Below are 18,886 nucleotides of genomic sequence, written 5' to 3'. Positions count from 1 at the left end.
ATTTAGAGATACAGTATATAAGAATGTCAAAGGTCATAGATTAGATACATTCTTTGTTTTATTAGGAAAATATATTTTAAAACAATTTTAAAAAATGTACTTACCTCCAGTACTTTTAGAAACTCTACCGGTATATTTAGTCCTCTTCTCCGCCCAGTGACTGGACATGGCTGCAGACATACTTTTCTGAAAGGTAGAAGACTTAGGCTTAACTGGTGGTGGTACACGCTTAGGAGGGTTAGAAACCAGCCCAAAAGGCTTGATGATTGGAGTGCAATAATTATTATTGTCACACACAGTCTTTGGTCCTACAGTCTTATTACTAGAACACAAAAAATTGTTTTTTAAGTGCGATACATTGCTAGATCTTGATAAACTATCCTTAAGTTCTGACAAATGATTCCTATTCTGGTCAGGTAAATTATTCGGAGGCTCTGGTGGTGACTGTTGCCTCAGCACCCAAACATCAGTGGTGGAGTTGTACGGTTTCACAATAATATTCCGTCTCAGTTTGTGATAGTAAGGTGTCGGCTTCAACGGCACCTGAGGTGCCTGGCCAATTGTACTGTACACGTTATCTTTGTGAATAACTGGGCAAGCATACTGCGGCGCCGAAAATGGATTATCGATCCTAAAAGGCTTTTTGTGTGGGATGACCGGAGACTGGGAGTATATCCTTGGCATGTTGTTTTTCTCGTCAAGTATGGAAAAAACAAAAGGTGTATTGTCCCGAGGAAGATCATATAACTGACTAAAAAATTTAAGGGCTGTTTTATTTGTATGAGTCAACTTAAATTAGATGCCTGATTCAATTTCCTGTGAATCCACTGAGTGCGCCATACTGCTTGCTGTACGTATATCGCCAACAACTACAACACAATTGACATTTACTACAAACACTTATGGGAGGGAAATTCAGGATGAGACAAGATCTATACATTAATCCTCTACAATCTGGTTCAGGATATTAAGGTGATTACTAGGGATTAGGCTACAAATTATACTAATCCCATTGGTCTGTGACAAGTTAATTTTGTATAGATATCTCAACATAAAAAAAATCAAACAATAAGGTTGAAATCTACAAGTGGAAATATTATGGTTGAGGGACTAAATAGAGGGTAAATAATGTAAAAATAATGTAATAATAATAATAATGTAATAATATTAAATGTAATGTAATAATAATGTAATGTAATATTAATAATGGTAAAATACAGGGAAAAAATAACTATCCACAGGGCAAGGAAATCCATTCTAGCCTTGCACATATTGGGATTGGGTAAAAAGTAATCAAATATTACTCTGTATTAATATAATATATACACATATTTATGAATATTTACAAATAATTAATATTTATAAACTATAAATAATCAACAGATGGAATATAAATTCCATAATACCATTACAGTATTATAAAATTCCTACATTACACTGAAAAAAATGCAAATGTGAGAAATGTTGTTGTTAGTATAAAATAACCTGTTATAGCATTGTGTAGAAACCTTAATTTTTATGAGTTATGTGGTTTATTTCTTTCGTTTAAAATTCATAAAAGTTAGTTCATTCATTTTATCAAGAAGCCTTTGTGAGAAGAAAGAAATTAAGAGTGTATTTTTTACAATAAGTATAATGGATTCATAATTTATTTACCATTTAATTTGAGTCAAAGTATAATTTACTGTGACATTCAAAAGAATAGCTATCTTTATTATCTCTTAATAAAGTAAAAGCAATGTTAGTATCTCAGTTTGAGATCATAATTTTAATAAGCGTTGACGTAAGCAAAATAAAAATAACATTTGATTACGTTATTGGTTGGCATTATCAAGGTTTCACAATGGTCCTAGATAGAGTTATTGTTAAAACAGAGAAGTGACATTATGTGTGATATTGATTGAGTTAAGACACAGCTGTAGTAAACAGAAAATGATTGTCTTTAAATTGTGCTGAAAGAAATCAGTCATAGGGGATTGACTTTAATGGGGTTTTGTTTTTAAAGAAAAGAAGATGTCATAATGATCATTTAAACACTTGATAATAATGATGATTATGATACAGAACATTGATTATGATGGTAGGAAGGATGATAATGATTTGGGAGATGAAAGTAAAAGAAATTAATGATAATAATCATGTATTTTCTGTATGTTATTATCTGTTATGTTAATTCCAATAATTTGAATATTAATGATATAATGATAATGTATCCATATTTAGATCTAAAATCGTTAAAGTTGTTTGCTGTGGAAATGTTTGTATTACAAATTGTTTTGTTTTCTGTCAGCCAGCTAAGAGGGCAATATCTCTGTTATTTGTGAATTGAATAATATAAATATTTGAACTTGTAAATTAGAATATTGAATTACAATGGCAAATACGCCAAATCAGAGTGGATTTGTTAAAATTGAAAAAAATGAAGAAGATAAAGTAGGCCTAATTATAATGAATCAAAATTATATGAAGTGAAAGTACAATTAAATCTGTTTGGCATCAATTTCTATTTGCTGTTAAAAAAAAAAATATAAGAAACTTGGCAACCAAAACGTTAGGATCCAGATTGGCTACTGTTTACCAATAATATGTATTAAGTGAAGTTTCAATGATTGATGTTATATAAACAAACTGACATGCTGTTACAATAGAAACCTTCCCAATAGGTTTTAATTTCAGTTGTGTTATTCATCATCATGTGTTATGTTCTTGTAATGATTTTGACATTATTGAAAGATATAGCTTGCAGTATTACAAAAAGGGTAGAAAAGCTGAGTAGAAAGTGAGATGTGTGAAATGGCAAAGGGTGGTTAAAAGGAAGTAAAATGAAGTGCTGTACTTAACCCATTGTCTTATCTTTACATTGTGAGGAATAGAGAAACATATTTCATTAAGCTGGAACACAAAGAATTAATTCATTAGAAATGAATCAGAAGTCTTTATGGTTATTAGTAAAAGTGCAATAGTATACATATTGAATGAAATGTATGAAGGTGGTAATGTCAGAGACGATGAACGGTGGTCATTATAAATGCGGCAGAGACATGATAAAAGAAAAGATTAATCATTTCATTGCATACCTAGGTGTATGATGAAAGTACAGATTGCATTGAACTTAGTGTTGTTTTGCAAACTTAGTATTAATTACTGTTAATCATTAAGACCCAGTGTAGATTTCAGTTAATCCTACTGTACATGAATACTATCTGTACTACTACATCACAATCTCTGAAATGTCATTAATCAACTCAACCAGGTTAGTAATCTAAATAGCCACCAAGAAGAAAATATTTTGCTATAAAAAAAGAAGAGAAGTTCGTAAAAAAAACTAAATTTACCACTCTGCGGGCTGCCGTGGGTTCTTTCAGCTTTCCGTCGTTTACCTAACGTGCAAAACACCTTCACATTATTGCGTATATTCCTATCTAACTACAGGTAATATTCAAATCATATTTGAAATGCATAAAGTACCAGTAACAATTAATTGTTGATGTTGGCAAGTTTTGTTTTGATACTAATCTTGTTTGGCATTGAACTCATATTAATAAATAAAAATAGATTTTGTCAATCTTTATAATTTATACAATTCTGAGATAAGGTAAATAAACCTGCTGTGTTTTGTTGTTGTTTTATACCCCTAGAAAACTCTTGAGTTTACAAACACTGGTGCGCACCCCTTATACACTGGTGCTGATGTTGACCCTGTGAAAGGGTTTTAAAATGGCTTAGCATTGCTTTGCTTGGCAATACTGTACATTCACAAGACAAACATTCCACAAGACGCTCAGATAGTACATAAAATATATGCAGGGTGACCCATATTGCTATATTATGTATATGTATTATTTAAATCTGTTTGTTTCTTGGTCCCTGAATGTTCTCAACTATTAAACACACAGCTTTTCCACCTAAATAAAGTATTGAGCTGAGGTATGGTATAAATCTCTGTCTACACTATCAAATACAATAAATGTGATCTTCTCATATTGACATGATGATGTCATACAACTACCATATTTGGGTATATTACTACCATATTTGGGCACATCACACTTTTTTTGTCGAAAAAGTTTGATAGTGTATAGACAGAGCTTTAGAAATGATTTGAACCCCGGTCCCTAGGTTAGGTAGGCAAGGTAATACTCACATCTGTGTCATCAAAACTTTTTTCTTTTGATGGCATTGTCTTCCTAACTGCTTCCTCTTTTGGTTGTATCATCTTCCTAATCGGTTCCTCCTCCATATCATCTTGTGAGGTATGTACAGCGGCAGCACCCTTTTCTGGGCTTGTTCTTCTAGCTAACATTGCTGAGAGATCTTTTGCAAAATCTTTAGATATATGTTCGGTAGATTTTGAGGTTTCTTCATTACGTATTGAAGGTTGATCTGGAACGTAAACACTGCTTTCAGATCGACTGCTGATCATGTTTGCAGAAGTTTCTCTAGAATTTCAAAATAAAAAATAAAATAATTCATAGAAAGGAGGAATGTCATAAAGAAGGTCATGGAACGTCTGGGTCTGTGTGAAACAATCGTGGAAGTCGCTTGGAGTAGCTTGAAATGTATGGGACAGATTATAAGAAAAGATGAAAATGAACAAGTAATAATATAAAGACAAACAAGGTTGCTAATATTAATAATGATGTTGGAAAGAGCTGATAGATCCTAACTGGCTTACTTTGGATCAAACATTCTCTCTTCTAAGTCGGACAGATTCAATTCTCCGGTTGATTTAGATCGTACACCATCCAAATCATCATCAGGTTTTGATGTTCGTTTTTTCTTGAACAGTTTACGTATTGATTTGAAAGGTCTAAATCGTTTCTTTTTTCTTCCATCGTCTGAAATTAAATTTATATTTTGTATTTTATTAGTGTGAAATTAACACATAAAATCATCAAGCAATATTGTAATATGAATTAGATAGTTGATTTACCTTTTTTTCATTAAATTATTATAGAAATACATTTACAAAATGAACCAGTAAAACACATTCTCCATATTTTTTATTACCTGGTAAAAAAATGTTGATACTACTTTAATAATTTATAATTGAAATTAACACATAAAATCATCAAGCAATATTGTAATATGAATTAGATCATTGATTTACCTTTTTTTCATTAAATTATTATAGAAATACATTTACAAAATGAACCAGTAATAACACATTCTCCATATTTTTTATTACCTGGTAAAAAAATATTGATACTACTTTAAATAATTTATAATTGGGTACTAAAACGTTTAGTGAGTCAGGCAACAGTTGGTTGCCAGGCTAACAATTACAATTTCGCACAATTCTAGAGAAAAGTACAATAGGTATAGCAACCTGTCGTTGATTCATTCAAGTGTGAACACAATGCAATTCTGTTTACTGTGAAGTATAGATGAATGAACAAATAGTATGATATGAGCTGGACAATGAAGCAGCCTAGGTTTAAGTGTATGCTATATGGTTTTAATGAGCGATGAGGTATTATCACAAAAAAGTGTGTTGAAATAGAAATTGAAACACGATAGGAATATACTAAATAAACATAAACTAATAAATATTATTAAATTAATTGTTGCAAATTATAGAAAAACGACCATGACACTGAAATCATATCATTATTAATATCATCTGATAGGCCTATATCTAAAAATATGAATACTGTTTAACTATCTATTAAGTAACTTGTGGTATTAGTAAACTAAACCAATCATGCATTTAGAATTTGAATTTATTCATTGCCATTGAAATCATATCACTATTATTTATTAATATCATCTGATAGGCCTGTATCTAAAAACACGAATACTGTGTAACTACCTATTTTAATTATTTAAGTAACAACTTGTAGTATTACTAAGTAAATGAATCATGCATTTAGAATTTCGTTTTATTCAATGCGGTATAAAACACCTTTTGAAATCATGAAAAGGAATACTTTTCAATTATTAGAACAGCAGACAATGTAATTTGTGGTCTGTGATATCATTAGTTTGATATTATTAGTTTCAATTATATTAGACGTCCATTTAGTCAACAAAATTATTATCTATATTTCTAACTTTCTTACATTTCAGACTTTGTTTGATCATGTTTTAAAAAAAAATTAAATTTCATACATTTTCCATCAATAAATAACTTATTAAGAAATTATTGAACTACTGAGGGAGCTGTTCTATTTTACTCACTCCTTTATGTTGAATGAACATTACTATGGCAACAAATCAACGTATCCTGGCAACGGCTTAACATACACAGCATTTTTGACAACTCATGTGTTTATCAAGGAACTAAGTATAGTATTAGTCACTAGCCTGTACAAGTCTGTACAGTAACCCATTTTAAGTCAAATATTATTTAATATTCAATAAATGATAACACTTGGTCTTGACATTTATATTGCAGTCTAAAGGCACTAGTTTTAGTACTAAAATAAATAAGGAAAGCATTTATGTTGGATGTTTTAAGTGTTTTGTATTTGTTGTGTTGTTTTTCTCTGCATTTGCTTGGTCCTCCAAGCTGTGACCTGGGATGTTTGTTACATTCTTATGTTTTAAAAAAAATAAAGGATGGTAATAATAATAATAATATTTATTCGGCAAAAGTTCATAAAGTACAATTCATCTTGCCAGGAGCAAGTAATAGGCATGAGCCCAAACAGAAAACTGCTCTTACTCCATATTTACATACATTAGGTACCTATTTACATTCATTAGTAATATTGAGTGATAACATGAATACAATGTGAGGTGAGGTTGTGCATTTCAATTACATACTGTTTTTGGGTTAAAGTTAGTTATATATACTAATTTCTCTTAATGATACTCTCTTGTAAAATGAAAGAGATATATCCTTATTTAAAGGGTCTTTCAGACCGGTTCCAGTCCGGCAAATCAAATGCCAATGTTTCGTTTTTACGACGCTCCATATGGCTATGTTGATATGCATATAGCTGCATGAAACGAAACATTTAGGTTTGATTTGATTTGTTGGAGGCGGACTGGAACCGTGCAGGAGCAGGTGTGGAAGACGATTTATGGATTACAATAACACAAACCTAATCCTTCCATGTCTTCTTCATCACTAAGAAGACCTTCAGGTGACGTTGGTCTATTTGTGTCACTCAATGGTGACGTGGGTGACGATGGTCCTTCATGAGTGTCACTAAGGTCTAAATCAGTTGGAGTTACCGGTGTACGCGGTTCAACATGTTTAAAAGATCCCTCGCTGATGGCGCCGGTGGCCATGACTGGAGTTGAGACTGCTTGGAACGACGATGTACTCTGTTGGGTTGTTAGTAAATGGCGAGTTTCTGGAATCTGTTCATCTATTCCTCGCCTTTCACTAGATTCTGAAAGTGAAAATAATATAAAAAGTATTATTATTATTAATATTATTATTATAGGTAAAAGCACACCTACCATGCTAACAATAACCATTGAACTTGATAATGATAAAAATAAAAACTAAAATTGAATTTCCAAGAATTGGTGCATTTCAACCGTCCTTTTCATTCCGATTTTAAACAGATCCAAAACCAAGAATGTTTCTCACTAGAGATACTTAACACAACGTGGAATATGCTCAATTATAAGCGAAACTTATCTTTGCTAGTACAGTAAGCCTCTGTTTGCTAGGAACTTTCAATTTAATACAACGTATCATGTTATAAATTAGTTCACGTCATAACATCTTCATGTTACGAAAATAAATGATGTCGCTGGTACGTTGGAACATTACCACATGAGGGCGTGGTTGCGGACTAGTCCATTATGGTCCAGAGTGTTCTAGGAACTTTTAGTTTTCTTATCTAAGCTCTCCCTCTGGAGAGTATAGGCTAGTACTAGAGTATCGGTTTATCCAGGTAAGCTAGGCACAAAATAAACGATAATAGAAACTAACAATACATTGAAATAAAAAATAAAAAAATAGAAACATGATTTTAAAAAAATATATATTTAGTACGATAAACTAAGTGTTGATATAAAGATCTTCTATCTACTAACTGCGCAATATAAACAAAAATATATTTGTTAATTCCAAAACAATAGTATTGGTACATCTCATTTTCTTTGTAAATATTATTATTACTGTATGAAATACTTCTATAAATAAAGCTTGTATTAGCAAAAAGAAAAGTTTCATTGTATTTCTTCATATCCATGCCAACGACAATAAACAAACATTAAAAGATAATAAAATAATATTATTATAAGCCAACAGTTACTTGTGAACTAATCTCAAGGTAATTTACTTAATATCAGTTCTATTATGTTAGCAAACACTTATTCCAATATTAATTTGAAAAATAATAAAGCAAAATTATTGAAATATTAATGAATTGTGATGATAAAAAAATATATTTTTCATTAACAAACAATGTCCCGACAGTATGTCTTTTCTTAGTATAATCTAGTGCCAAGTGATAATGCATATTGTTGCTATTATTAAAGTTTGATTAATTTAGCTGTATGGAAACAGAAACTCTTTTAAATTGAGATCCTGAGAGTAGACAAGATGACGGGGGATTCACATCCATTCTACATTTTATCTAATTCATAAAAAAAAACAAAAAAACTAACAAATAGTAGTAATAGCTACCCGAGGCCTCTGGTTTGGGAACCCTAAGTGGCCCTCCAACGCTAGAGGTCTTGGGTATTTTTAGCCTTTTCCAACATAATGTTATTGCTTTTTTTCCTAATAAGCTCTGGGTTTAGCCAGTGAATGCTCATACAATCATACAATCTCCTGACCAAATATCCAAAAACAAAAGTGCAAACTCAACTAAAGACGAAGACCTAAGCCAACAACCCCTCTCAATACTTTAAACAAAAAATAGAATTACACAGGCATACAGTCATTATAAAAGTAAATACAATATCACAACCATATCATGGAGTTATCTAAATTATAACTCCATGATTGGTATATTAACTTTGACTGTATTTTGAAATAAAAATTCTTTTTCCATGATGTGCTAGCTATTTATGTTAAGCAGCCTCCAAACACAGGTACATATCTGTAATTGTTGCCAATTTACCAATGGACACACCCATGGGTGTTAATGCATGCCACAAAAATGTTGCTGTTATTACAGTACATTGTCTAAGATATGTGATGAAACTGACATGTCATTATTGTTTATGGTTTTTGCCAAATCAATATCTTCTCTCAAAATCAATATTTATTACAGCTTTGACACTGACAATCATTGAAATATCAAAAAGCAATTGATAAAGTATGGTACACAGTATTATACAGTAGTAAACAAACACACAATATTCTATCATATATTTCCTCCATGATTCTATACACTGTCTACCTGGATTTTGAGCATTAATGCTTCTGTGCCACTCTTGACCAGAACATTTCTTTGATTCATATGGGCTGTATTTTAACGGATAGTTAGACCAGTGCTTTTTTAGTTTGGTTTTAAATTGGTTTAGATTTTGAGATTCAATCACATTTTTTGGCAAAGAGTTCCAACAATTTATAGTTAGGACATATTCTGTCTTCATAGACATTTGATAGTATTATCAATTAGCATGAAAGCTATAGTTAAGATTCCATGATAGGTTAGTCATATTGTTTAACACCCATGGACTATCAAGAGGGAAATAAACTCCTGTCAACTGTCACGGGCAATAGATTTACTCTTCCTTTCGATGTCAACATCGCCGGGAAAAAAATATTAAAATTGAACATGGATGAGATTCAATTTGGAAAATGTGTCACACTTTTTGAGAGTGAAAGTTTTTATATCAATGAGTCTGTACATCATCTGAATTAGGCACACAGTATTCAATTTCCCCTTAGTCTCTGAAGTATAGTGTTGATGTTAAGGGCTACACCTTCAGCCACTCTACGCCCTGTGCTCTCAGATAGTGGCGGCCTCATCCACTTTAGTAGAATTTGACCATTGACCGCCAATTGAAATGATCAAAAGTTTTATACCTCCAAATAAAACATTCCACTGTTCCATCCAAATTGACTGCCAGTACAGATACTCAGACATATATTTAATAATATAGGCCTATAAACTAATCCCACTAAACAGTACAGTTTATACTACTAGGACTACAGTAAGACTAGAATTGAATAGCTGTAAAATAATAACTCCTTCTTCAATTCAAGCCATATTATGCAACTGATTGGGCCCAATTAACTGACTCAACAAAAGTACATCATTTTTCTTAATTTAAGAAGAGCCTCTCATACAAATTAAATTTATTTCATAAATTTTTCAAATTCTAATTATCATAAACAAGATATAGTGAGTATATACAAATAATACAAAGTATACTGTAGTGCAGCTAGAAATATAAATCTATAAATAGAACAAATACTTGCAGAGTATAAACCGGTAGGAATAGTTTCATTTGTAAAGCTCTACACTAAAAGTCTACACTATCAAATAGTTTGACAATAGAATGTGATGTGCCCAAATATGGTAGTGATTTGCCCAAATTTGGTAGTGATATGACATCAGCATGTCCATATATGGGCACATCACATTTTTTGTGTCACATAAAGTTTGATATGATAGTGTAGACAAAGCTATAAAGAGCTATAAAGGGTAGAAGGAAGGAGGTACTATGTGTAATTTAATGAAATTTGTAACTCATAAGTAGGGAATTTAATATCACTTATATAATAAATTACCTTCCAACTCAAACATAAGTGGCTATAAAACATTTACTGGTTTACATACAGACAGGAAAATAATGAAAATCTAGGAATTAACTATTAAAATGGTATTGATCATAAAATCATAAATCCATTATTATTTCAAAGTTTGGTTAGTTTAAAATGAGTAGGTGTAACCATGGAGAAATAAGTCCTATACTTATATCTCCATAATGGTGTAATTAAACTAACTATTATTAACAAGATTTTGAAAAACTGTGTAATAATAAACCAGGGCAGACCCAGGGGGTAGTGTACACGTTCTGCCTTGTTATGTTGTTAACGCTCAATCCCTAATTTAAAAACCTGATATGCCTTTGTAAAAAAAACAACTGGTTATATCAATAGAGAATTCAGATTTGGATAAATAATTAAAATGCAGTCAATTAAACAATTCTCCCAACTTTTTTGGTACAGTTATTCAATCTGTGGGGACAATAAAATCTTATGCCCCAGATTTATTAAAAAGCAAGGGATGGTATATACTAGACACTTTCAGCATATAGTCTGCTGTTTTCATTTTATTAACAGTACAGTGTATGTAGGTCAGGTAACATGAAGCATTTATTTTCATTATGAAAACATAAAATGTTGCTTTTGAAAACTAATTACAAACTAATGTGCACAGTGCTTATAATTACTCTTAAAGTAGATTGAGAATCTAAAATATGAAATTAGAAGGGATGAACACGCTTAAAAAGGATTTATGGGTTCTGTTTTATGCAAGATTGAAATTAATTGTATGAATAAAATTGGATTAATATCACAGTACTGTGTTGGCTATTAAAATAAAAATACTGCAACAGTTGCATTGGTATTATGTATCATAGAATACAGGCATGAAGGCAGGAACATCTAATTTTGACTTTGGATTAATATCACAGTATATGGTAACTGATTAACATTAAAATTGAGACATTGGAAATTATTTCAATTCAATTTTTTATTATATGATTATACTTTAGTCATGGCTATTGGATTATTACAATAAAAATAATGCAACAACAACAAAATCGGTATTAATTATAATTTATATATATTTTATGAATTAAACTGTAAAGGAATACAGGCTTGAAGGAAGGAAAAGCCACACCTGACAAGATAAAGTGTACAAAATAACAATAAAAATGAAGCCTGAAATAACATACCAAAGGATCGGCTACTACCACATGGGCACACCTCCCGTAGTATCCTCAACATCTTGTTCCAACGTAATCCACTCAACAAATAAACAATTTCCTAATCAAACTTCCTGTCTCTAGGCCTAGATGTGTGGATTCCAAGAGGATAGAGTGAAGGAAAGGACCTGCTGTTATAGTCAACGTCATCAATCGGGTCCTGGCAAGTTGGCCTAAAATTGTTGGTTAATTTGTGAAGTAGCCGGCTACTGTTACATACCACCCTGTGATAACCCAACACAAACCAACCAATAAAACTTGTCTATTATACAGGCCTTCGTTCGACTGCTGTTCCAACAACAGTACTAATGTTAAAGATGGGATGCATGAATCATAGCCAGTCACCAGTAGGGATAAGATGAATGGGGAAGCAGTGCGAATGTCGACAGGGTTTCCGAGACGGAACATTATATCACTTGGTGATGTATGAATAAGCTATATTTGTTTTTGTTTTGAGATTTTAAAATCCTTTCCATGTGTTTGTGAACTAAGTCAATGTTTTATCTCTTTTATGCATTACCTTGAATTATGACAGATCAGGAAACAAATAATAGGAATCAGATTAACTCAGATAAATTTATCTGTTTTGAGTTATTGACAATTTTCTAGGATGCAAACGTGATTAAACCATGTTTACTGTTAGTGTAAGTCATCTCCACGGAATGTTTGTAGTTATTGAATACGGAAATTCAGTCATAGCCATGGATATATACTACAGAAATACACAACTACAGTAGAAATGATGGTGATAGTGCTGGGTGTGCCCATGTGAGGGCGTGGTTGACGAATCGAGCCATTTTGTTGAAGGACTGCTAAAGGAACTTTTCATATAAATATGCTCTCCCCTCGGAGAGCAAGGGGTATTGCCGGATTATCCAGGTAAAATAGACATTAAATAGAATAATAGACATGGAGATAAATAATAGTTATGGAAATACAATTACAAAAAAAAAAGAAAATCCCTTTTCTACAGAAAGCTAGAAGTTTCCAATACTATCCCATCATAGAGTGATTAAAAGTTTATAATATTAACACTACAGATGTTTAAAAACGCTGTACTTTACTGTTTAATTGATGCATAGCACACATACCTATCAGATAATCAGTTGGAAGGTGTGACGTGATTGTACACTACTGTACAGCAACAGATCTAGGACATAAACATTGTAATGAAGAGATGAACTTAACCTAAAGAATGTCATATCTTATGCATTGTAAATAGCATTACTATTAAAATTTCCTATCTTATGCATTGTGGCCCCCTTAGATCCGTCTATGTTCTGAAAGTAAATAGCATCTATTAAGCAAATTTAGATTGTTTTTTTAACCAACTTAAAATTAAATTGTTTAGACAAGAATTAACTAATGTTGCAGTTACTAGACCGTAGCCACAAAACTGAACTTGAATGACACTGTAAAAGTGAAAGGCATAGCTGGTTAGTGGAAAACAGCTGACGGATTATAACAAAGCACAGTAAACCTTACATAAATTAGCATAAACAATGATCATTTAAAGAGACAGATTAATTAAAGGCAATCAAGCAAATAATCACACAATTGACAAACAATTACAATATATTGATACAAAAGCGTATTGTATAGGATACTATATTTATGTATTGAAACTATAGGATCTATAAACAAATAAGCAGCGGGAATATTTTCATATTTTTGGAATTTATTTGTTCATCTTCAGAAGTTAAAGACTCGATCATTTTCCTGGACAAAAATACAAATCAAAATCATATGGCATGCCAAATTTTTATTCAAATAGTTTGCTTTACATTAGGACTGATTTAAAATGGAGTTAAAAACTTATATTCTTTTAAGCATGTGTAAGCTTACCTAATTCTTATTCAAAGAGTTTCTTTTATATTATTAAGACTGTATATTCAAAATGGGGTTACACATATTCTTTTAAGCATCTGTACCTTCAAGCATCCTTAATAATTTAATGTCACTTACTCAGATAGTAACGAGTGTTGTTTCCTTACAATATGGTGACTACAGGATTTCCAAGTTATAAACATTACAACATTACAAACCTCCTTGATCTTTGGTCTATTTGTACTGTCTACAACTTTGTTTAAAAAATCTATAAGTCTAGGGTGTATTTTGAGTCCTGTCACTTTTTAGGTTTTTTTTTTATTTGCTCATGATTGATAGAGACATACAGTAGTTGAATAAAAATGTAAAACAGGAATAATAAATTGTATATTTCTAAAACGACCTGTAAATGAATAATCATCAGCTGTGAAATAATGAAAACTGTGATGTAAAAAAAGAATGTACAGTAGTTGTTGTGATTGAACTAGTCATCTAGTACTGTACAAATAAATCATATAAAACAAACAGTTGTAAATTCATTTTATCTGATATAATACATCAATATAAGTTGAGTATTAAACATTATCATGTTTGAACAACCATGGTATAACAGATAGTACATTTTTAGTTGTATAGACTAACTACTACTACTATATAAAGAGGTGTATTTATGGTTAAAACCTCTTAATGGTGACTGCTTAACAATCCCAAAGCCCTTATTCACCCTACTTATGGAAACCTACATGTCATAATAGAAAAGAATAGGAGATACAGTGAAATTATCATAACAATACTCAGCTTCTAGCTTGAGTGAGTCTAAGCAATTCAGAGGGATTTGGGCGTGAAGTTTAGCATACCTTTACGTGTATGAAATGCCAACAATATGGGAACAAGATAGTCGGTAATATCATTGAAAAGAAGGGGATGTACCTGTGTATGTGTTTATTGCTATAATCAATGATAAACGACTTGTAAATGTTACTGTATCCGTGTTTGAACAATATGACAAAAGAGTGTGTTACAAACTACAAACTAATTTAACTCATTACTCAATTGATCTTATCTAAAAATTATTATGATGAGTGAAGTGAAATTAGGTTGACATAAAATTGTTAATGTCATATAATATTATGTATCAGTAAAATACATTCAATAAAATTAGAATTTGAAAACTGGATATCATAAAATCAATAAATTGTAATACAGTATAATTTGTGCATATTGTCATCATGTGATCTGAAATAAAGTAGAAATGGGAACTGGAATTAAATCACTCATACTAAAAGAAATGAAATCAAGTAAAAATGGCATAAAGATGATTTACAAAAATGTTACAAAAAGATCTTTTAGGCCTACAGTAATTGAAAAATCAAAATCTGAATTAAAAATATTCTGAAAGGAAATCATTTAACAGAGGCTAAAAAATAACGATGATCAAACCAGGGAAATTTTAAATTACAACCCCTTATAAAAAAAAGGGGGGGGGAGGGGGGTATCAGAAGAAAAGCAAGGAGTGGATTACACAAAGAACTACAAGTTTTTACATTAACATGTCAATTATCATAGTATTCTAATTCTTTAGGGATATTATCTCTAATATTAAACTTTTTCTTAAAATTAAAATTTCTATACATTCTGGAGCTTCACAGCATGGAGTATACAGAGTAAAACATGCATACCAACCAACCATATACAATTTTATCTCAAAACTATATAGAAGGAGAAAATATGAATGAAAAAATTAATAAAATTGATTAGGATAATGATACGATGAAGGTCAGAGTTATTAGAGGACATTAATTTGCAGCGTTGCCTCGTTATGCAAATTAGGTCATTCAGATTTTTAGCAGCTGGTCAGTCTTAATAAACTATAGACATACAAGTTTAATGCTCAAATATTTTAAATTAATTTTACTATACACATTCAAAACAAACTGATGAGACCTGGAACAATGTTTTTTAAACTATATCACTAGATTCAATTAGAATACGATTATGTTTTTTTCAAAATTTTATTTAAAACAGTAGGCCTATTTAAAAAAATGTTTATGAACTATTATATTATAATCATGATTGATGATCTCATCATACACATCAATTCCATTTCACTACAAATCACTTTCCTTTTCTCTTTTTTTTTAGTACAAAGGGAAAATGTTATTCTCTTTGCTCTGAAAAATACACATTGAAACATTATGAAAAATGTAACTATATACAGAAATAAAGTAAATCTTTATAAAATATAGATTATTTTGGTAGGCCTGTCAGATGAAACCTGATCAGACCCCCAACAACCTTCACACCCAGCATATACCTTTCACGGACCGTGGATCACTCTCAATCAATCTCCTCCTCCCCACCACACGTCAGGGATAGGGAAGGGGACATACTTCCTCACTGTGGAAACCCACATTCTCTCATTCAACAATCATTAATTTAATTTTTTGATAAATAATCACTTTACCTAGCTTACCTATCAAACTAACTTCCAATGTATCAGTTTCTTGCGCTGTTTTTTACCACCAAAACATACCTGTTGTTTCAAAAATCCCAAGAGAGTCTTCCACAAAAACAAACAGTACACCTGTTCGTCTGCTTAATAGAGGGCGGTATTTATTATTTACAAACATTCACACGTGTCACGACGAGTTTTTAAAAGTAGAAATAAGAAGATATTTGTTATTACAGTATTTAAAAGTCGTTTTTACCTAAAATAAAATAAATAATTATGTATTCCTAGTCTGGCACCCACACGATGGATTAGTAGTCATAAAGCGTTAGTACTAGACTAAATCCTAGCAAAAACACTAGCTAGAGTTAGGCCTCTGCTGGATGGAGAGGCCGTTATTGTTAATAATATATTTCTGCTGGAGAGCACTTTAGATCCAGGAAGTCCGGAAGATCACTGGTTGAATGAAATGTATTGTAGGCCTGCATATCTCCCTGATATTATTATTATTGCAACATGTAATAAAACACACAATGTTTGTACAATATATCATTACATATAGATAAATTACCGGTATATATGTAAAATAAATATTTGTTGTCTTTACAGAGAATTATGAATGAATTAACATTTGAAATAACACAGTGCTGGGATGGTACATCCATCAGTCACGATCCTGTCCAGCTGCGTTTATCAACTCTCACAGGTGCCTTACAACTTTCGGTTAAAGCACCCTTTTTCAATGACCCTGCATCCCCTAACATGATCCCAGGAGAACCTCAAAACGAATTATGGGATTATGAAGGTAATGTTAATTAAAATTGCTATTACTTTTAAAGCAACAAACTTCAGACATGTGCTAAATAGTATCTTAGTGTAGTTAGATATGATACGATACAAATAATCTTTACTTGTTCATTTACAGTTGTAGAAGCATTTTTCTTGGGTGAAAAAGAACAGTACCTAGAAGTTGAAGTAAGCCCGTAAGTTATTCAATAATGCAAAAGCTGTGATAACATATTTTTAATAAGTCTTCCCATCACTGGCTTACTTTATATTTTTGCCCTTGTCCATGTTCTCATATTTGTGTTATGTTATATTTATATACAGTATTTGTGCCTGTGAGTATTCGATTAATTAAAAATAAACAAATTGTTTTATTTGTATATTAGGCACGGCTGTCATTTAGTTCTGATGTTAAATGGTTGCCGCAATATGTGTAAGGTATGTACAGTATGTGTGTGTTCTATTAATATACCAATATTATTATTTAATCTATACACAGTAATACAACAAATAATAATATTAATAATAATGATGATAATTCTTTTTCTTCTCGTTTTTAGGACAAGCTACCGCTAAAATGTGCATCAAAGTTGCACAGCAATAACACATGGACATGCGAAGCCTACATTCCATTGTCATATATTCCACCAGGCCCTTCTTATAAATTCAATGCCTTTGCCATTCATGGTGTTGACAGTGCAAGAACATATGAAGCTCTCTATCCTGCAGAAGCAGGTGTATATGAAGGACCAGATTTGTAAGTCATATGTATACAGTACTACAAACACCATAGATTGGACAGTGTTTCCTTTGTGTTTTACTTTCCATTTGGGATAATATTTAGTGCACCATCTCTTAAAGCTCTGTCTACACTATCACTATCTACACTATCACTATCAAACCAAAAAAGGTGTATGTGCCCAAATATGGTAGTTATATGACATCATCATGTCCATATAGGCATATCAATTTTTGTTGTCGCATAAAGTTTGACAGTGTAGACAGAGTTCTAGATATAAACCTGTATTACTAACTGTACCATACCTGTACTATACTTTTTTTTATAAGAGAATGGTATATATTTAGGTACACACATTAATTTAGGTGATTGACCCACGAGATTAAAAACTTTCATTTAACATTTGATACTTTCCCCCACAGCCATAGACTTCACCTTTTTCAAGACCTTCCAAAGGATTTTCTACAAAACAAGACAGTGGCAGCAGATTGGTTTCCATGGTTGACATCAACTTAGCACATAGAAGTAACACCCCTACTTGTTTTACCACCGTATTTATTATGAATGGTAGCTCAATTATTACAGTACTATATTCATGGACTATTACTTGTACAACATCACAACATCATAGCGAGTACTATCGTAAAATAATAATAATACAGTACTTTCATTTACACTGTCAATTATTGACATCAAGTTAGCAATGTAAAAGTCTTTTTCATTTTTCAAAAAATAATTGTGCAGAGATGAGCAAGATGTCAGCCTAAGCCACATGAACAAGTATTTGGCCTGGTGCACACCATGAATTTTGGCATTTTCATACCCAGTGGTTGATGTGTACTTTGACACCCTGCACAACAAATGCAATGTGTGAATCTGAAATTAGTGTATTATTTTGCCACTTATATACAAAATAAAATTGTATGAAATAAATCGTTACTTTTTAAAATATGTTTGGAATATTGTGCTTGCAACTGTATATAGGAAATTAGTGTATTATTTTGCCACTTATATAAAAAATTAAAATTGTATAAAATAAATCATACATAAATACAAAAAATATATGGCAAGTATTTTATACATATTTCATTATTCAAGACAAGAATAAATTTAAAAACTGTATATAAAGTTAATTTAATAAAACCAAATATTACTAATAATGTTATTTAATTAGTAGTGCTGTATTATTTTATTTTTTTATACATATTTCATTATTCAAGACAATAAAT

General features: G+C 31.3%; 3 protein-coding genes across 11 annotated transcripts in view; 2 read left to right on the top strand and 1 right to left on the bottom strand.

Moving 5' to 3' along the window:
- LOC144842397 (protocadherin-9-like) overlaps positions 1-5,437 on the top strand; it is a 215,377-nt gene extending 209,940 nt beyond the window's left edge. The window contains exon 5 of the transcript XR_013612117.1: positions 5,428-5,437. The gene's annotated coding sequence lies outside the window, so the exon portion shown is untranslated. The remainder of the gene's footprint in view (positions 1-5,427) is intronic.
- LOC144842400 (uncharacterized) overlaps positions 1-16,267 on the bottom strand; it is a 25,808-nt gene extending 9,541 nt beyond the window's left edge. For 2 of the 4 annotated variants that reach the window (XM_078698850.1, XM_078698849.1), the window contains exons 1-6: positions 11,827-12,033; positions 7,050-7,343; positions 4,676-4,838; positions 4,145-4,439; positions 3,336-3,380; positions 105-186 (exon numbers count right to left, since the gene is read on the bottom strand). In XM_078698850.1, coding sequence (XP_078554976.1) covers positions 105-186; positions 3,336-3,380; positions 4,145-4,439; positions 4,676-4,838; positions 7,050-7,343; positions 11,827-11,878 — 931 coding nt within the window. In that variant the 5' untranslated portion in view covers positions 11,879-12,033. Of the gene's footprint in view, positions 1-104; positions 187-3,335; positions 3,381-4,144; positions 4,440-4,675; positions 4,839-7,049; positions 7,344-11,826; positions 12,034-16,156 lie in introns of those variants that run through there. The other 2 variants (XM_078698852.1, XM_078698851.1) reach the window with 2 other exon arrangements.
- Positions 12,222-18,886, top strand: LOC144842404 (UPF0462 protein C4orf33 homolog). 6 transcript variants are annotated; one of them, XM_078698857.1, is made up of 6 exons: positions 12,222-12,280; positions 16,742-16,937; positions 17,058-17,115; positions 17,305-17,356; positions 17,479-17,675; positions 18,080-18,886. In XM_078698857.1, exons 1-6 carry the CDS (start codon positions 12,236-12,238, stop codon positions 18,171-18,173), a joined length of 642 nt encoding a protein of 213 aa, XP_078554983.1. In that variant the 5' UTR covers positions 12,222-12,235; the 3' UTR covers positions 18,174-18,886. The 6 variants fall into 6 exon arrangements, with proteins under 6 accessions (XP_078554983.1, XP_078554987.1, XP_078554986.1 ...); XM_078698861.1 differs by lacking the exon at positions 12,222-12,280 and adding an exon at positions 12,644-12,735; XM_078698860.1 differs by lacking the exon at positions 12,222-12,280 and adding an exon at positions 16,267-16,370.

The sequence above is a fragment of the Antedon bifida genome, chromosome 5, assembly GCF_963402885.1.
Source record: "Antedon bifida chromosome 5, ecAntBifi1.1, whole genome shotgun sequence".
NCBI lineage: Eukaryota > Metazoa > Echinodermata > Crinoidea > Comatulida > Antedonidae > Antedon > Antedon bifida.
This window is presented reverse-complemented; position numbering and strand designations above follow the sequence as displayed.

What these genes read in the sequence shown, in the direction of transcription:
- LOC144842404 (XM_078698856.1), top strand. Translation starts at nt 16,597, where the DNA reads ATGAAATGTATTGTAGGCCTGCATATCTCCCTGATATTATTATTATTG. An exon ending in TATTATTATTATTGCAACAT is followed by an intron (nt 16,651 to 16,741) that starts GTAATAAAACAC and finishes TTGTCTTTACAG; the next exon opens with AGAATTATGAATGAATTAAC. An exon ending in CGAATTATGGGATTATGAAG is followed by an intron (nt 16,938 to 17,057) that starts GTAATGTTAATT and finishes GTTCATTTACAG; the next exon opens with TTGTAGAAGCATTTTTCTTG.